Source organism: Lissotriton vulgaris, chromosome 6, assembly GCF_964263255.1.
Source record: "Lissotriton vulgaris chromosome 6, aLisVul1.2, whole genome shotgun sequence".
Classification (NCBI taxonomy): domain Eukaryota; kingdom Metazoa; phylum Chordata; class Amphibia; order Caudata; family Salamandridae; genus Lissotriton; species Lissotriton vulgaris.
In genome coordinates, this window is record NC_141694.1 from 1,679,691,663 (window position 1) to 1,679,710,298 (window position 18,636).

The 18,636-nt window shown below is 43.1% G+C and overlaps 1 protein-coding gene across 1 annotated transcript in view; it reads left to right on the top strand.

Moving 5' to 3' along the window:
- RPS6KC1 (ribosomal protein S6 kinase C1) overlaps window positions 1–18,636 on the top strand; it is a 518,969-nt gene that overhangs the window by 54,679 nt on the left and 445,654 nt on the right. The window contains exon 3 of the mRNA XM_086927875.1: window positions 6,408–6,528. Coding sequence (XP_086784001.1) covers window positions 6,408–6,528 — 121 coding nt within the window. The remainder of the gene's footprint in view (window positions 1–6,407; window positions 6,529–18,636) is intronic.

Here is an 18,636-nt window from a genome sequence, read left to right on the forward strand (position 1 = left end):
CCAGGAACTGATGTGCAAACTGCTGGAGAGAGGTTACCCCAAGAAATTGCTGAAGAGAAGCATGAAGAGAGCTTGGTATATACCGAGAGATACCCTTCTGACTCCAAAAGACAAGAACAAGGAGGATACCCCAATTGTATGTGTGACAACATTTTCTGGAGCCACCACAGAAATTAAGAAAATAGTCACAAAAAATTGGAACACCGTACGGAGCCTGAAACCACTCGAAAATCCACCCATTTTCGCACTCAAAAAGAATGAAAGTGTAAGAAACAAACTGGTCAGAGCGGACACTACATCACCGAGACAAGACAGCTCAATTCAGTCACTCCTGAATCTTCCGCCTGTCAAAGGACATCATAAATGCGGCAACTGCATTTCATGCAACAGTACCATTGAAGGAACTATTTTCTACTATGGGCAAAAACAAATCAAACACGAGACATTTACTAATTGTAACACCAGTAACGTGATCTACTGTGCTATTTGCCCCTGCGGACTTGCATATGTGGGCAAAACAAGTCAACCAATTAAAACAAGGATATCACAGCATCGCTCCAGAATTCGGTGCCAAAAGGAAAATGCACCCATGGTCTCCCACTTCATTGAAAAAAACCATGGACCAGATGACCTGAAATGGACTGTAGTCAAACAAGTTAAAGGTCAAAATGTAGCCAGCAATCTGTCCAAGCAGGAAGCTAAGACTATTATGCATCTTGATACAGTTAACCACGGTCTTAACGAATTATCAGAAATCTCCAGTTCTCTGTGTTAAATACAACACATAATCATAACGTGCAGACCGATTTCCTCGACTGCAGCCCAAAGCGTCCTGATCACCTAGCAACGGGACCACGTCCATCTCGAAGCGAGATCCAGCCCTATTGGAAGCCTCGAGACAACACTGCCGAAGAACGATCCAATGGCAGCCCCGCTCTGATTGCTAACCAGGACGCGAAAACCCTCGCTTGCCGAACACTGTGTAAAACCTTTCGAACGAATGCCGAGCAAGAAGCTACACGTCAGAGTAAGGTAGCGCCGGGTATGCAACGGACCCCGGCACCTCCAAACTGCGGAGAACGTTTCCCGCCACAATGACTCGGTAGCGCTGAAGAAGAGCCCTTCAAATCCCTGCAGGTACGAGACGCCGCACGCCACCAGCAATTTAGCGAGGCGTAAAACCACAACCTGTAACATTAATAATGAGCGCACAAGGCCCACGCAAGCTGCCCAAAAGACATCAACTGTCCCCATGCAGCTCAATTCAGGCGCAACCCTCACTTTCTCGCGTAATTAATGAAACCTGGTGCACCCACACGGAGACTTGAACCCTTTCTCCCTGCTTCCCTCCACAGCACTAAATAAATAAGAGACTGCAGTCAATCATCTTCACCACACAGCAGTGTGAAGAACCAACTTTCCGTTCTCTGCAAGCTAACTGTATCCATCGAATGCAGTACTGACTTTTCTCAACCTTGGGTACGTGATTTATGTAAAAATTTGAGCCTATCACTATTTGTAAACCCCTTTTTCATAAGCACTGTATGTGGTCCTATACATCTTACACCCTACAACTAAAACATGCCCCCATAACTTTTCCTGTAGGTGCAACATGACGCTCCTCATCACCTACTAAGAGCCCTGATGAAGACCTTCACAAAGTTTCTTTCCTGTCAAGATTTTCCCTAAGGTCGAAACGCGTAGGCTCATCTTTGGTGCCAGGAGGAATATATGCCATATGATCCAACTAAATTATTGGGACATATAGTGAGAGACATATCTCACCACTAGGCATTAAAGAATCCCTTGAAAATATGACTTTCCCTGGCATATCACAGGACAATTAACTTTCCCGCTTGAGGGACAAATCAACAACACCCCCCCGGGACAGTAACATAATCTCCTTGAGATTTACAGTAGGACCTAGACATATCATTTGTAAATAAGATACTGTAGATATATGAATTCACTTTTTCATTTTATGTGTGGATTGTTTATATTTGAATCTATTAAGTGTTTCCACTCATTTTGTTATTGTGTTTGTCTCACGTTAATTGATTAGCCAGTAAGCTATTCTTTGTTGTTATCGAATGTATTTTTTGATGTAAGGAGATAATCAAAATCGAGTTGTTCACACCCAATGTGTACTCATTTGAACCTTTGAATAATGTGCTAAAAACTAGAGCATTCACTGTCAATAAATAGGACGTGAAAATATAAAATAACTTGCGTGATCCATGGTGTCAGAGGCTTTGTGCATTTAACTTTATTCTCTTTACTAAGTGCCACTCCCTTGCTATGCTGTTTCTTCAGAAGACAGACCTCTTTGGAACTTGCTGCCCGGTTCTTGCCCAGTATGGGTATGACCGAGTTTACCATGCCGATCACACTAGAGGCTCCCTGGGTGTCACTATAATCTTCCACAACACCGACACCCTCTCTGTCCATTCATTCAGCATCAGATGCTGAGGGGATATATTTCCGGATAAAGGGTTTCCTTAAGGGTATACAATACAATTACCTTAATGTGTATATTCCACGACGTCAAATTCAGAAGTCCCTGGGACACATCCTAGACATCCTCCTGGAACTAGTACTGGGTTCTACCATTGTCTAAAGTGATTTCACATCGTAATGGACCCCTACAGGTGCAAGGTCAACACACTCCCAATCTTCCTTGCTGCTGGCAGAATGGGAGGCATCTCTAGGCTTCTGTGACATCTGAATGATATGACACCTAGAAACGATCGAATATACTCACCTTTCAGCAGCCCACAGGATGGATTATTTCTTCCTTCTGGCCATGGAGATTCTGAAAGTGGGAGCCACGCATTTTCTACCCGAGGACATCGCCAACTATGCTCCGATTGTGCAACACTATGGACAGTGAGCTGGAGGCAACAGGCTTCTGTGGCACCTCACACCTGATGCCTGGTAGACACGCAGTGCACTGGCTACCTCTCTCAAGAGCTCCGCACTTTTTTGGACCTCAACCCAGGATCGGTTGACTCCAAAGGGATTTTGTGGCAGGCCGGCAAGGTGTTCCTGAGGGGTAGGGCCAACACTTTTCTTTGCAGAAAGGCCTCTCGCCAGACTTCAGCATGTCTCGGACCTGGAAGCAGAAATTCGGCCCCATGAAAGTCGCTACCAGCAGCTTTGGAATACCCACTCCCTGCTGCAGTTAGAAAACTGCAGAACGTCTCTCCGACAGCTGTGTTTGGAGGAGGCCCAACATTGCTGGATGGCTTTTACCAGACGTGTTTGTGAATTGGAAGACAAATTCGGGAGGCTCCTATATTGGCTGATGACATGTGATGCAGCCTCTAGATTGTTCCCCAGGATCTGTACCCCATGGGGGGGGAAGTGCCTCAACACTTCGGACTTTCCCAGCTACTTTCGCTTCTTACTATGGCTCCCTCTAAGGACAACACAACTGTGCCTAATGTGAGGACCCTGCTCCGGGTTCTCTCCCGTATGGGATTTGGATCTGCTTCCTGTCTGTCATTAGAGTGCACTATGCCCCCCCCCCCCCCAACGGCGTCCTGTCCCCCACTTTCTCAATCGACAGAGGCACTAGACAGGATGCCCTCACTCACCACTGCTCTTCGTCTTGCTGATTGAGCCCTTGGCAGTCTGGGTACGCTGTGACACCCCCATTTTGGGTTTTTACTGGCAGAATTGTCCAGAGGACCGAATTGCATTATAAGCAGAAAACATGTTGCTCTTTCTCTATCAATCACACATCGCTGGACCCTTGCTCTTCTAGATGCTCCAGTTATATGGAGATGCATCAGGGTTGGTGTTCAATTGGGCCACATCACTCCATATCCCTATATGAGGTGGTCCCGAGGTCATCAACTGGCAAGTCAGTCTCTCTAGATGTAAACTTCGCTTCCCCTACTTAAGGATGGTCATTGCCCTAGAACCAAAATTAACTTGGAGTCTATCTGTCTGTCTGGGCAGTTCTCAAGTTTAGGTGGAGAACCCCTCCTATAAAGAACACCCTACATATTCAATGACACTCTTAATCTGCTTACCTAAAACATCTCTTTTTGTAGCAAAGATTTTAGGTTTAGGATTAGCACAGAGCTATCTACGCTTATATATATATATATATATATATATATATATATATATATATATATATATATATATATATATATATATATTCAAACCTATAATTCATCCAGCCGTTATGAGGTGTTCTTCACAAGTTAAATGCAAAAGTAGTGAAAGCCACCATTCCAGTATTCTCCACTAGGTTTCAGTCAAACGTCAAATGCAAAAGCACTGAAATGTTTTCATCCAGACGCAGTTGCACTAGTTGTCTCTAGGTGTTGTCAAAAGTCTAATGCTTAATCATTGAAATTCTTTCATGAATGTGCAGTTCCTCGAGTTGTTACTAGGTGTCCCCACAAGTCAAATGGAAAAGCCTTGAAATCTCACATGAGTCTGCTCTTCCACTTGTTAATATAGAGGTCCAGCTCAAGTCAGAAGCAACTGCTTCAAATGACTGCAGCTGACAGGGTGTAGCTTTCAAATAGAAATTTGCATACACGCTTTTGCTATTTTAATAATTTGTGCTTGTTTTCATAATATTAATTATTTGCCAAAACTGGTTCTTAATAACCAGTCACAATTACAGATTTCAATACATTTTTCTTATTTTTTACATTTGTGATTACACCCTACTATTTATAGGCATTTTATTCACTGATAGCTTAATTTGGCTGTTTATGTTTCAATGGGTTTAGACTTTGTCTTGGAGTTGTGAGCTGTGTTTTCTGCATACTGACCGTGCTGGTACAGCATTCCAATAGAGGTGATAAAGTTCCACAAGGAGTTACTAGAGGGCTCTCTTAAGTAGTTGAAATGTCAATCACAAACCTGCGGGGTGTGATTTCAACCTAAAAATCTGCATATTCACTTTAGCTACACTAATGACTTGTGGTCATTTTCAATGGATTGAATGAATATATACCACATATGGTTTATTGTGAAGAATGAATATAGTCATTTACAATAAATGTTTTAAGAGTTCTGAAAATAGTTGATGTTACCCTACCATACATAGGGGGCTATCAGTCATTGGGAATTGCAAGTGCCTAACAATTCCTGTTCATGGGAACTATTTTTTGGTGTATGTATACATGTGCAGGGGAAAAAAGGCTGTCACTCAACATGAATGTATCTAATGGCTGTATTGGGCTGGTCTGTTGATCTATACCTTCTGTTGGGGTGGGAGAGAGTATAATTTGAGTGACATGTCAACCGACCAATTGTGAAAGAGCGGTGATTGGGAGCCCCTTTATACGTATGTATTTTTTGTATGATAATTTTGGGGAAAACATGAGGATGGCAAGACGGCCTAAGCTGTCTTTCTTCCAGACCTAAAACTATTCTGTTGCCTTCTGCTGTTCCCTGTGATTCAGGGTGATTGTATTCTGGGCTCCGGATGTAATTAAAAGTCAAACAACCGGTACCCATTTCATGCTGGAGACATTGTTGCATCACACCAGCTAACACATTGGTGTCCCCTATGGAGGGAAGCCATGTTTGTATCTTGGGCTGGTGTGATGCAGTTGTATTAATAGACCGTAAAATCATGTCATTGTTTAACCCCTTGCATGCTGATGACGGCCCCCAGCCGTCATGCACTACTATGCTCGTGTGCTGATGACGGCTGGGGGCCGTCATGGCCGCACCCGCGATCGGAATGTGGAGCAGAATCGCGGCAGCATGCAAGGGGTTAATAATCAGCTGAAAAGTGAGAAGAGGCTGTTTTGTATCCCAGAAAGCACACAAATGTATCCTTTTAGAAAATACATAAATCACTACCCAGCGCCAAATATTGCAATAGAAATAGTAAAGAATGATACCTTTGCCCACTACAGTGTAACGACGAACTTGGGAACATTGCTAGGGTCAAAGGCACTGAGTTCTGTTACCTCATAGTTGTCACAGAATCTGCATACAAGTTTACAAAACCAGAAGTGCACAAAACACTAAAGTGATACACGAGGGAACGGAAAACAACAATAATATTATTTCTCTGCTGTGCATTTGTCCCTGCACAACTGTTGATTTTGCTCTTTGTGACTTAAGACCCACTTCACCTGCGCTCTCATTCATAGGGAGGTGAACTTCACTCACTTTGGTCTGTCCTACATAGATATCAAGGTTCAGATTCAGGAAATAAATAGTAGGCTTTTAATTTAAGCTGCTGTTGGGGACAGTCCGATCTTACAAAAATACCAACTGTCTGCATAATCCGTGTTCAAACGTGTTCTGTTTGTTTTTTTCTTTATCTGTTTTATTTGAACTCTCAATAATTTTTTTTTTTTTTTAAACTCGGCATATATCGATTATTATTCACTGCTACCTTTTTTGCTTTTCTCTCCGCTCAGATAATCGTTTGGAAGAGATACAGTGACTTTAAGAAGCTACACAAAGATCTCTGGCAGATTCATAGAAACTTGTACAGACAAACAGACTTGTTCCCACCTTTTGCCAAAGCTAAAGTGTTTGGTAAGCTTCCTCCTGTGTTATTGTGGTGTGTTGCTTTTTGATGGCTATAGTACATTTGTTGCTCGAATTTATGTGAGAAGTGCACTGCGAAGGAAACATACAGCAATATGTGTGGTGCAGTAGAATTCAAGCCTGGCAGAAGACCTCATTGAAGGTTTTAGCATGGTGTGTACCAGCATCTCAATCATTGTTACAAAGCTCTGAAGGAGGCCATTTATTGCAGTCTCTTGAGAGAGTTGAGTATGGGAGGATGAAAGAGATGGACAAAGCTGTGAGCCTCAAAGCCATGAGCCACCACCTCGCTTGGACCTAGAGCAAAATGACTAGAATGTAATGGGAAGAAACCTGTTTTAAACATCTAACCAGTGATCTATGTTGATTTTGATAATCTTTCCTATGTTCTCATCTCAATGTATGCTTTCTCTATTTAGACCCTCATTTAGACTTTGATTTTCTTATGTTCTTCAAATAAAGATAATCTTTATTTTGGTCTTCTCAGACTATTATAAAACAAGCCTTCTAATTAAACCGTAAATAAATAAATACAAGCCAGTGTCAACATCTCAATGTTTTTATTGTAACATGAGCCAATATTGTTGACCTATCTATTGCTTTATCTTACTATAGGAGGCACAGCTTGGAAATAAGTTGACAAAATTGGAAGAGTCTGTTGTGTTGTTTACAGGTCGTGTGTAAGTGGCTCGTGCAGGCTGTCATGGATGCTTTCTGCATTCCAGTTTAGAATGTAAATTCTGCATCCAGACAGTTGCTGTGACAAGTAACATAGAGCTGGATGGTGTTTCTGCGGGTGGTGCTTATATTGAATAAAGTACCTAATTTACACTCCGTTTCTGCGTGAGAAGTACTTTACAATTCTGCCGACGAGTTCCCGCACCACCCCGACAGACCCTGTGCGTGCCCTGTGTTTTTTAAATTTCATCTCGACACTTTACTTCTCGATTTATTGCGTGCTCTCTGAGTTTCTACATCGCTTCGCTTACAGTTTGCTGGTGGTTCTTTCTGGGTCGTTTGACCTACACCTGGGCGTGAGATATTGAATTTCAATGTTTTCATTTTTTACTTACAGCTGAGAATTGAAATTTCTCCTCACTTTGATTCGTCCATGCTCTGATCTTGCTCTTACTCAGTGTGGCCTGGGGACTCTGCTATGACATCTTCTTTTTTTTTTTTTTTTTTTTTTTAAATTTTTGTAAACCTTTATTGTGCATAAAAAGTAGACAAATACGGGCCCACAACCATCAGGTCGGCCGCGATACTTATGAGCACAGAAGCAAACAATACTGACTTCCAGTGGCACCAGGATAGATAGCAACAATCAAGTAATGACTCTGTAAACGTTTACGTGCCACCAGGAGATCAGGAGCAGTGAAGGTTAATTTTAAAAGTTTTTTAAACGTGTAAAATATAAACAGTGAAGAATAGAATTCAAGGAGTACTGAGTCCGCATCGTCACTTCACATCAGGAGCAGGCAACAGCACAGTATGATACCAATCGTGTAGGCTAGCATCTCTATCAACATGGCGAATCAATAAGAACGTAAACTGGCAAGCACACGCCATGTACAGCCCCACCCACTCCCCACCAACCCTTGCCTTGGACCCAGGACAGAAATAGGAAGAGAAAGCGCAGAAAATAGAAAAAAATAAGGCCCATAGAAATAAACTATATAAAATCAAAACATCCCCCCACCCTACATCAATGCGGAGGCTACGGCCTACCCCCCCCGGCAAGTGTCTGTCGCCCACTAAAGAACCCGAAATATAGAAAAAGAAAAGGAGGAATAGAAAAAGATTTCCCTAAAACTGGAGGAGGGCCAAACTTCTAAATCACCCAAACTCCCCGACCAAAATACTCCCCACTCTAACTGCAACATTATAACCAGAGCGTCCACTCATAAGGAAGGAGGGAGAGACATCAGTTATCACTGTAGCACACGTCGAGGAAGCGTCCCAACTCGGTCCCCCACCCGTCCCTCAAGCACAGTTCACACGGAGATGGTCAGTCCTAACCCTGGCCGGATTTCAAGCGTCCCCTCAGACATGGCTTCGAGAAAGGCACTGCCCCAAATGAAACAAAGGGATAAAATGGCCGCTCTCCACGAGAAGAAGGTCCCTCTGCACAAAATGGACACCTCCAGTCACAAACAATGGCATCGACACAGAAGGGTACTACACCCAAGTTCTGCCAAGATAGCATACAGCAGCTGAAAACCACAAAATCTCTGGCCTGAGCAGTATAGAAACATTGTTGCATCGCCCACTGCGCCGTGAACGAGAGCAATGATGCATCCTCTGACAGTGAAAGCTGATGAGGGATAAGAAACATTGTAGCATCAACGACAGGGGCTGGCGGCAGTACTTCAGGAGATACAGTTTCAGAATGTTGCTCCAGCTGACAGTCACGCAGCAGCATTGTACCCAATTCAATATCAGGAGAGTCTTGGTCAATATCACAAGAGGGGTCAGCTGGCGAGGCACCCTCCGATCCGAGAACGGCAGCGTCTAGCTTCGCGCTGAGTACACAAAAGCAATCATGCAGGTCTGCTCGGAGATCAGCTAGCGCTGCGAGAATGGAGCCAGGGGTAACATCAGGCGGGTGAGCCAGGGAGTCGGCATTGCAGAGGGCAACGGGGTGTTCCGGTCGCCCCTCGAGGTCATGTATGGCAGTCCCTTCAGAGGTCGAGATGGAGCCCATCCGTAATGTAGTGGAGACGACCGCCATGTTGCGCCCACACAAGGGGGTCTCTGCTCTTTTAGGTGGATTCTACGACAATAGCGGGGGTGTGATCTCGCCAAAGTCCAGTGTTCCCTTCCCTCGCGTGTAACCGAGCACACAAGTCTAATCAAGGAGACCCATCACGGCGCGAAGCAAGGGCCGCAGCTCACCTCAACGCCGTTCGGAGGGGGGGAAACAATGGAAATCCACAGCCAGTCGAGTGGTGTTACCGCAGAGGGAAGCAATGTAGGCACCTTGACAGGCAGGCAATCGCGACGGGGAACAGCCGGCACGCCACCCGTCAGTAGAATCCAAGGCGATCCGGTCGTCTCCGGCCATGCACGTCGATCCAGGGCACTGGTCCGGGGCTCAACAGCGGTCGTCGGGGGAACACGCCGTCACAACCGGCAATCGGGCAGGTAGGGACACCGGAGAGACGCCGCCGGCAGCAGCGCGCTTCACTCGTCCTTTCTCGGCAACTCTGCAGCAGGATAGATTTCAGGATGGGATAGTTACAGGACAGGCTCGGGGAGCCGGGCGATTACACGTCCGTCTCCGCCGCCATCTTGGCTCCTCCCGCTATGACATCTTCTTGTGCGTGTTTGACGATACACGCATGCACGCTACGTGACTCCATATTGTGAGGAGTTCTATCCACTTTGATTGAGGGGTTTATTGTACGCACGTTGCGTGAGGCCATCTTGGATGCTGTTTCCCCATTGAATCAGCGTACTCGTCTCTAGTTATGCACCTTGCGTGCTGCCATTTTTATATTATTTACCTTCAGGTTTATTGGGCCTGGTCACAGCTCACTTGCAACAGCTACAGCTTTACTTTGACCCTAGTTGGATTCTGTTTACTGCGTCAAGACGGTTTCTTCACCAAAAGTCTACATTGGCATTTGTGGTAAAGACGTTTTAATTTTATTTTGTGACACGTTTATTTTTTATTTTTTATTTTTTATTTTTTCTTCATTCATGGTCAATCTAATACGGACATTTAGGCATATTTTAGGAGTTTTTTTGCTCCTTTATTTCTCCTCTATTCATTGAGGGTGAAGAATGGACTCTGTTAAAAGATTTTACTTAATGCTTTGCCTCAATTTCTGCTTTCTGTACTGCTGATTGTCCAGGCTCAATTTCTATATCATTCTTACATACACAGTGAACTAGTCCCTCTTTGATCTTTAATACATTTTCAAAATGTGCGCACAGAATATCTCCTTAGCCCTCTAACAATCTTTCCGGCTTAAAGAAATTGGAGGGGAGGGTGTGAGGAAAGTTTTTGATTGTGCCATTACGGATTTTAACTGGTCGTTTTTTTCCCCCAAGGTTTGCAATGGTATTGTGTGGTGCAATTTTTTTCACATGAGACAGAAGTCTAACCAAAGTACAGATGATTATGTGGCAGCTCTTAGGACTCTATCTTTGGATTGCAAGTTTGGATCGTTGCAGGAATATTTGATCAGGGATCAAGTTGTTGTGCATGTTAAGGATCCATCTTTTCAGAAGAGGTTATGGGTAAATGGTGACACTAATTTACCACATGTGTTGGCTTTGGTTATAAAGTCTGAAATATCCAGTAGGAGTGCCAAAGTCTTACAATCTGAGTTTGGAGTCAAGCTTGAAGAATGTGTTAGTAAAGTAAATAGTGAATCACATATGTACAAGTAAAGGTGTAGTTCAAGTAATGGATTACAAGCAACAAATTAAGTTTAAGGAAAAGCCAAAAGATCAGTTAAAGGATGTTCTTAAGTGTTTTAGGTGTGATAGTAAGTCACATCTCGCCAATAGTAAGTTATGCCCTTCTTTGAAACAGAAATGCTCTCTTTGTGGCTTGTTAGGGCATTTTGGAAAGGTGTGGAGGAGGAAAATGAAACAAAAAGTGAAGTGTGTTGAGGATAGTGACATAAGTGATGGTGATTCAAATTATTCTCTCACATAGGGTAATGAAATGAACAATTTGTTCTCAATATTAAAGATAGTAAAATTCTTAACGTAGACAATGTTGTGGTAAGAAAAGAAACCTTTATGTGACATAACCATTGGTGGGGTGGACGTACAAATTTATGATGATTCAGGTTCTCCTTACTCCATTATTAATTAAAGTGTTTGTAGAACCAAGTTTACAGAGAAATTAGGTACTGTACTTGAGGAACCAGATGTATCTCCAGAAGGATTTTCTGGAGAAAGGTTAGACATGTTGGGTTTTGGCAAGTTGGTATCCACATTTAAGAACCACAAGAGTGTTGGAAAACTCTATATTGCTAAGAAAGAAACCTCAGCTTTAGGGTGGGTTGATCAAGGTGAACTTGGTATTTTACTTGATCCCAATAGTTCTAAACCTGTTATGGTGTTGAATGACAGTGAGAATACAGGGCTAAACATGCTTTAAAAAGTTCCTGGAGTGTTTTGTGACAAACTTAGAAAATTGTCAGATTTCAAACACAATATTGTTCTTAAAGAGGATGTTAGTCCTAAAGTATTTAAAGAAAGAAATATACCTATTACTGTCAGAAAGGAAGTGGAAAAGGAGTTGGATATTTTGGTTGTGAGGGAAATTATTGAAAAAATAGAATTGCCTGAATGGGTTTCTCCTGTGGTGATTGCCAGACGTTCTAATGGAAATTTTCGTTGGTGCATAGATTTGAGATATCTTAATAACAATATCCTGATAGATCAATTTCCGTTACCCTGTATATCAGAAATGCTGTCTTCTATCAAAACTGCTAAGTATTTTTCAACCATAGACCTCTCTGCAGCGTATCACCCGATTGTGCTGCAGGAGGATTGTAAACGTTATACGGCAATTATCACCACTGTAGGTTGCTATTAATACAAAAAAATGTCTTTCGGTCTTGCTTCACCCGCTGCTGTTTTCCAAAGATTGATGCATTAATTATTTGGTCAGTTATCTAATTTCCAGTGTTTTCAGGATAACATACTTATTTATGGGAAGGATAGGAATGAACATGACCAAGTGTTAGAAAGAGTTTTGGAAATACTGGACTTGAGAGGTTGAACTGTAACATTTTCTAAATGCAAATTTCCTAGAGAATTTCTCTTGTAGGGTTTTCCAAATTAGACAATTGCTTAAAAATAAGTACAGATACAATTGGTGTCGGGTGTGTGAAAGAGAGTTCGAAGATGTTAAACGTGCCATTGCTGAAGCCACTACTTTGCACGGTTTTGATCCCAATCTCCACAGTGTTATTAACACTGATGCCAGTTTCAAGGATTTAGGGGGCTTTTATCCCAAAAGCAGGAAGGCGGTGGTGAAGTTATAATTTCTTTTGCTACCAAAGTCCTTACCGAGGAAGAAGAAAAAAAAATCTGTTATCAAAAGAGAGACGTTAGCTTGTGTATGGACCCTAGAACATTTTAGAGCATTTGTTTAGGGTAAGCATTGTAATTTGAGAATTTATCATAAACCTTTAATCAGACTTATCACCACAGATGGGATGATTAAAGCTTCTGTGCGTATTGCCAGGATGTCGATGAGGCTGCAGGATTTCATTTATAAGATATTTTATGCGGCAAATAAGGTATGGATAAAGTGTCGGCATATATTTTGTGTAGAATGTCTTTGCAGATGAGGGAGAATACTGGTGATACATAGGTGGATTTTCATATTGCTCTGGTGTATGATGTAGGTATTCCTTTAATTGAGAAACAAGCTTGGTTGGCAGCATACACTAAAGATGAGGCGATACAGAAAGTCCTTGCATATATTGAGGATAAATTGCCTATCAAGAGCTTGTTAGGTTCTGATTTAAGGTTTTGGGATATGTATAATGAATTGTCACTGGTCAGTGGCATTTTAGAGGTGACAAAGCTGTGCCTCCAATAGAGTTGAGGAAATCTATCACTATGCAGTGTCATGAAGGTCATGGAGGCATTGTTAGAACTAAACAGCCTGTGAAAAATGATTTTTCGTGGCCAGGTTTGGACATGCTGTTTGAACATGTTGTCAGAAACTGTGTTGTGTGTGCCACTGCAGATAAATCTCTTAAAACATCGAGACCCAATATACGTGTGCCTTATATTCCTAGTAATCCTTGGGAGACTATTGCTGTAGATATTATGGGCCCTGTTGGTAAAGAGTCTAAGTATGATATTTCAGCCATTTAGGTTTTTTCTAGGTGGACTGCTGTCAGGATTGTGGACAAAGTGGATACTGATGCTGTGTTTGATTTTTTGGACAGTATTTTCACAGAGGAAGGGATTCCTACTCAAATTATCACAGTCAATTGCGTACAATTTATTTCCCTCAAAACGAATAACTATTTTAGTAGATTGGATTGGAAGCATCGCACCACGTCCTTAAATAATCCTAGTGGCAGCTGCATGATTCATAGCTTTAACTGGGTACTCAAAGGTGCTGTTCATTCAGCAGGTGGGAACAACAGTGATTGGCAGTTACAAATGCACAAAACTGTGTGGATATATCGCACCACGATTAATGAAATGACTGGGCGTACCCCTTTTGAAATTATGAGGGGGAGAGTTGCTAGGACTAAAAGGGATCCTTCATGGTTAGTTCGAAACTCTAGTACAAACATGGATTTGGAATCGGTGATGTACAAGATTAAGGACACTCATGACGGGTACAAGTCTATCTATAATCCTAGAAGAGGCGCTAACGGCGCTCCTGATGTCGTAGTTGGTTTGTCAGTCAGGTCAAGAAACCGTGGAGGGTTAAAAAAGAAGTTAGGAAATTCTTGGGACCTTTTGATGTGGTAGAAGTTTTGAAAACTGCTGTAAGGTTAAGTGATGGAAAAGATTAGAATCTCAAACGTATAGCTGTCCTCAGAGGAGATAAAAACAGTTCTGTCAAATCGCCTTATTGGGTCATTAATGATATTTGGAATAACATTGAATCACAACTTGAGGATGGGGGGTGAGAACACCTTCACTGATTTGACACACAACGTTTCCAGTGAGGATGTGGGCAGTGGTTGTGTGGAAAAGAGTTTTGGTGAAGAGGGTAAAAGGATCACAAGGAAACCTGAATGTAGGCGGATTATTCTGTCAATTTTTTCTTTCTTTTGGAATGTCTATTGTTCATGTCTTCTTTGTTAGATACTTATTCTCTCAAAATGTTTTTTTTTTTTAAATATTTCTAGCATTATTTCATATTGTGTATAATGTTTTGTATTTAGTGTTAACAAAAAAAAAAAAGAAAAGGGGAAAGATGCGTTTCTGCGGGTGGTGCTTTTATCAAATAAAGTAGTTAATTTCCACTCCGTTTCTGCATGAGAAGTACTTTACAGAGTCTTAAGTTCCGATGTCCTACTTGCCCACCTTGTCCTTCAGGCAGTACACACACTATTAAATTTGCTTAGTTAGCAGTGAGCATGTGTAGTAGCTATCCACAAGGCTTTAAAAAAAGATGTAGTCTTTACAATTTTTGATCCAGCCCTTTCCTTCTTGACTGCTGAGACTTTCATCACCTATTTATCGTTGGTGCTTTAACATACAATAGAAAATAAAAAAAGGTGATGGATTGAATGCTGGGTTTCATCACAGCCACTGGTAATTACTCAGGTCGCTTTCCTGTCCATCTTTTTCTCCCTTCTATTCCACTCTAGAAAGATTCAAGCCATAAGCAAATCAAATTTGGTCCTGCTCCAGTAAGAGCAATTCAGCCCGTACTGCCAGGCCATGTCACCTCCAGACAGGAACAGAAGTAACCCAGACTGGTTTCGGCATATTTGGGCTCCATCAGTGAGATGCCGCTTGAGTCCAGTGACATAGGGGCACATGCATCAAGCATTTTACCGGTCGCAAACGGGCAGATTTGCAGAATCGGCCCATTTGCGACAGGTAAAATGCTATTTGCGATGCATCTATCCCAAAGGCATTCGCAAAATAGGTAATCGCAATTTTTGAAATTACCTATTTTACGAATGCAGTTAGGGAATTGCAAATTGTGATTCCCTAATTGATATGCATTATGCATTCGGAAATTGCGTTTTCGAAATTTGGAATCGCTAATTACCATCAACTTAAAGTTGATGGCAATTTGCAATTCCTTTGAAAAATGCACAAAAATGCATTTTTCATAGTTCAATGTGGTGCATACACATGCCCTTAGGGCATTTGTTTGCACCACATGTGCATACTTCCCTTTGTTGGGGGTGCATCAAGGTGGCCTTTTGGCCCCCTTGCACTCTTGAAATTGCATGCACAATTTGCGATTACCTATTTGGTAATCGCAAATTGCGAATGCTGTCCCATTCAATCCCATGGGCCTCTTGGCCCATAGGAATGAATGGGAAGGCATTCCTTAATTGTGAATCATAATTTGCGATCCGCAATTAAGGAATGTGTAGCAATCCCTAATATTTTAGCGAAATCTACATGCATAAAGAATTGCGATTCCTTAAGAATCGCTATTAAGGAATCGCTTTTCCTTAGCTTGATGCATGTGGCCCAAAGTGTTTATTGGCTTTGCAGCCACGTCATTTGCTTGTTCTTTACTATTTATTGAGGACTCAGTCTCCTTTATTTATTTAGAAGGTTTTATAGACTCTTGCGAATATCAGAGCGCTTTACAAGTCATAAGTAGAAGTCAAGATACAGATGCTTTCATATTTTTTTGTTTCGATGCTTAAATCTTGTTTTATTACTGTGGTGTGGGGCTGCTCTTCACAAATGCCAAATGTATTTATTGCCTTTTATTTTAACTTTACCCACCAGCTTGAAGTGAGTCCTGTAGCTACATTGATGCTTCAAACTATAGGGTGGCCCAGTGTCTTGGATTTGGCAGGACAGTAACACCATCAGAATAAATTGCCACTGCGAACATGCCTTAGAAAATGTATGTGTCAATGTTATAAACAAGCACTGAATACGTCTAGGGCTTCTCCACTGGAAAAACAACTGAAGCCCACATTTGAATGTATAACCTTGATGTCCCCTTTTGATCTCGCACAACCCTGATCCACAATATGATTAGGAAACACTGGCACTTACTAGAAACAGGAGATGGCAAGTTACTCAAACCCAGGTTTGTCTGTAAACGATCCAGCAATTTTTGGGGCTGACTCGTACACATATATCCTAAAAGTGTGATGCCCTTCAGCAATATCATTTGGTAACATCCAGGACTCACTGGAAACCATCTGTGTCGCTGTAGCAAAGATTGCACCTTAACAAACAAGTACTGAGAACCTTGTGAAATGGCGTCAACTCAAGTTCACAAATTGCAGCTCAAAATGAGTGATCTATAGAATCGAAATTTGCCTAGCTTAGTAATAGTAAGTTTCAATTCTATTAAGGACACGGAGGCAAGGATTATGCTTTTCCTTCTTCGCTCTTTATTTAGTATCAAAAAAACAGCAGCCCAGAAAAGCTCAGATAAATGCTTAAATCCCAGAACAAAGGGAACAAAGCATTAAAACATGAAAAACACACTTGGATCTCAAGGAAATAAACTACAAATCCCATCAGTTCATTTAGGTAGCACACAGAACTAGTCCTTCGACAGTGTCCATGACAGTTAGATAGGACTCTTGTGTCCACTTCCTCTTTCTTTGCGCGAGTCACACAAATATTCTACTGGGCCAGCTTCGAACCTTCATTCCTAATGGAAAAAACACAACAGCGTCATTGCCGTAGGGTAAACTTGCACACTTCAACAAAAGCAATGTTAAACAGTACAATCTCATTAAACTCTACAACGTCATCAACAATGTACAAACCACAGGTAAAACAAAACCTGATTACTTACTGTAGTACGGGCGGGTTCGCACCCGAAGGTGGCCTGGGAGGGATAATCTTCGCCTCCATGTCCTTATAGAATTGAAACTTACCGTTACTAAGCTAGGCAAATTTCAATTCTATGTCAGGACCGGAGGCTTCAGATTATGCTAGTTCAAAGCTTACCACCAAATGTGCAATGTCCACCACAGGTTTAAAATAAAACCCTTTTAAAGGGGAATCCGAGGACCAATCTGCAGCACGCATCAAGTCCTCCAAGCGAGCACCCAAAGAAAAAGATTTAGAAGCCATGGCCCCTTTAGCCCAGTGGGGTCCAAATAGTTTAGTATTGATACCTGCCTCTTGCATGATCCACCGCACCCACCTGGCAATGGTACGGGACGAGACTGCCTTGTGTGGCTTTCGTAAGGCAATAAGCAACTGTCTTTCGCCCGGAAGACAAATTTCCAACGTCATGTCTTCGTATGCTTTAAGACATTGAACAACACACAACTTGAGGGCATCCACAAAGGCTGGGTAAGAGATTGTCCTCGATGCAGATTTTGTGCGCCGCCCCAACGTAAAGGTAACCCCCTCTGGGGAAAAACCCATTGCCGAAACGTCCAAGGCTAGTACATCTGAAACCCTTCGGCAAGACACCAAACACAAAAGCATTGCTAACTTAGCTGACAGTTCCTTCAAGGAAAGGTACTTATTAGGTTGCTGTAACCTGCGGGGTAGGGAAAGGCAGGAGACGGGTCTTTGTACGAGTAGGCTTTATTTGGTGGAACAATAAATCAATGCAAGTCTTTCGAGGTACGGCCCTCCTCGGGGATCTACTCCTCTCCCTTCGGGACTTCCTCAGGATACCTTCTTTCCCTCCGGCGAGTCGGGCTCCTCCTCCTTCCTTCCTCGGGCTCCGTTGTGACCCAGGCTCCGCAAGTGGGGGAAACACAAGAGAGGGAGGTATCAGTATACACGCTCTACTCCAAAGGTCAATCAGAGGGAGGCGAGTGAAGGAAACCACAGTGCTCGGGGTATTCGGGAAGTGAGGGCGGTGGATACCGGGGTTCGGGGAATGCTCACGGGATGCCTCTACCCTTCCTTCCAACCTAACCCACGATATGGTTACGCACCTCGGTTAGCCACACCCCTCCTGGTGTGCGGCTGGGCGAAGCGTAGTGCAGTTGGCCTCCTGTCTTCTGCTTCTCCACCGGGTCCCGTCCGTCCTCCGCTTCCGCTGTTCTTCGCGGCTCCTCCGCCTCCGATGTTCCTCGCGTCACTTTCTCCTCCGTACTCCCGATTCCGCTCCCGTCTTCTCTATTGCTCCACGCCGCTCCTCCTCTCCACCACTCAATTCCGCTCTCGTCTTCTCTATTGCTTCACGCCGCTCCTCCTCTCCGCCACTCGCTGTCCACTCCTCGGGTGTAAAGACACCCCTGTGCTCTCTGGCTGACGTCTTTTAAGGTGGGACCTGACCCCTCCTCCTCCTCCATGCTCCCGCCGGTCCAATTAAAGGGCCCGATACCATCTTCTTCATCGCAACTGTACCGTTCCTCATGCGTGTTCCAGATAGGGGGCATCGGTGGCTGTGGAAACAAGAGGGAGGGGTTACAGGTTAAAGGCTCACCCCGGGGTTCAGGGTGCGGCGGCAACCCTTCCCCCTCC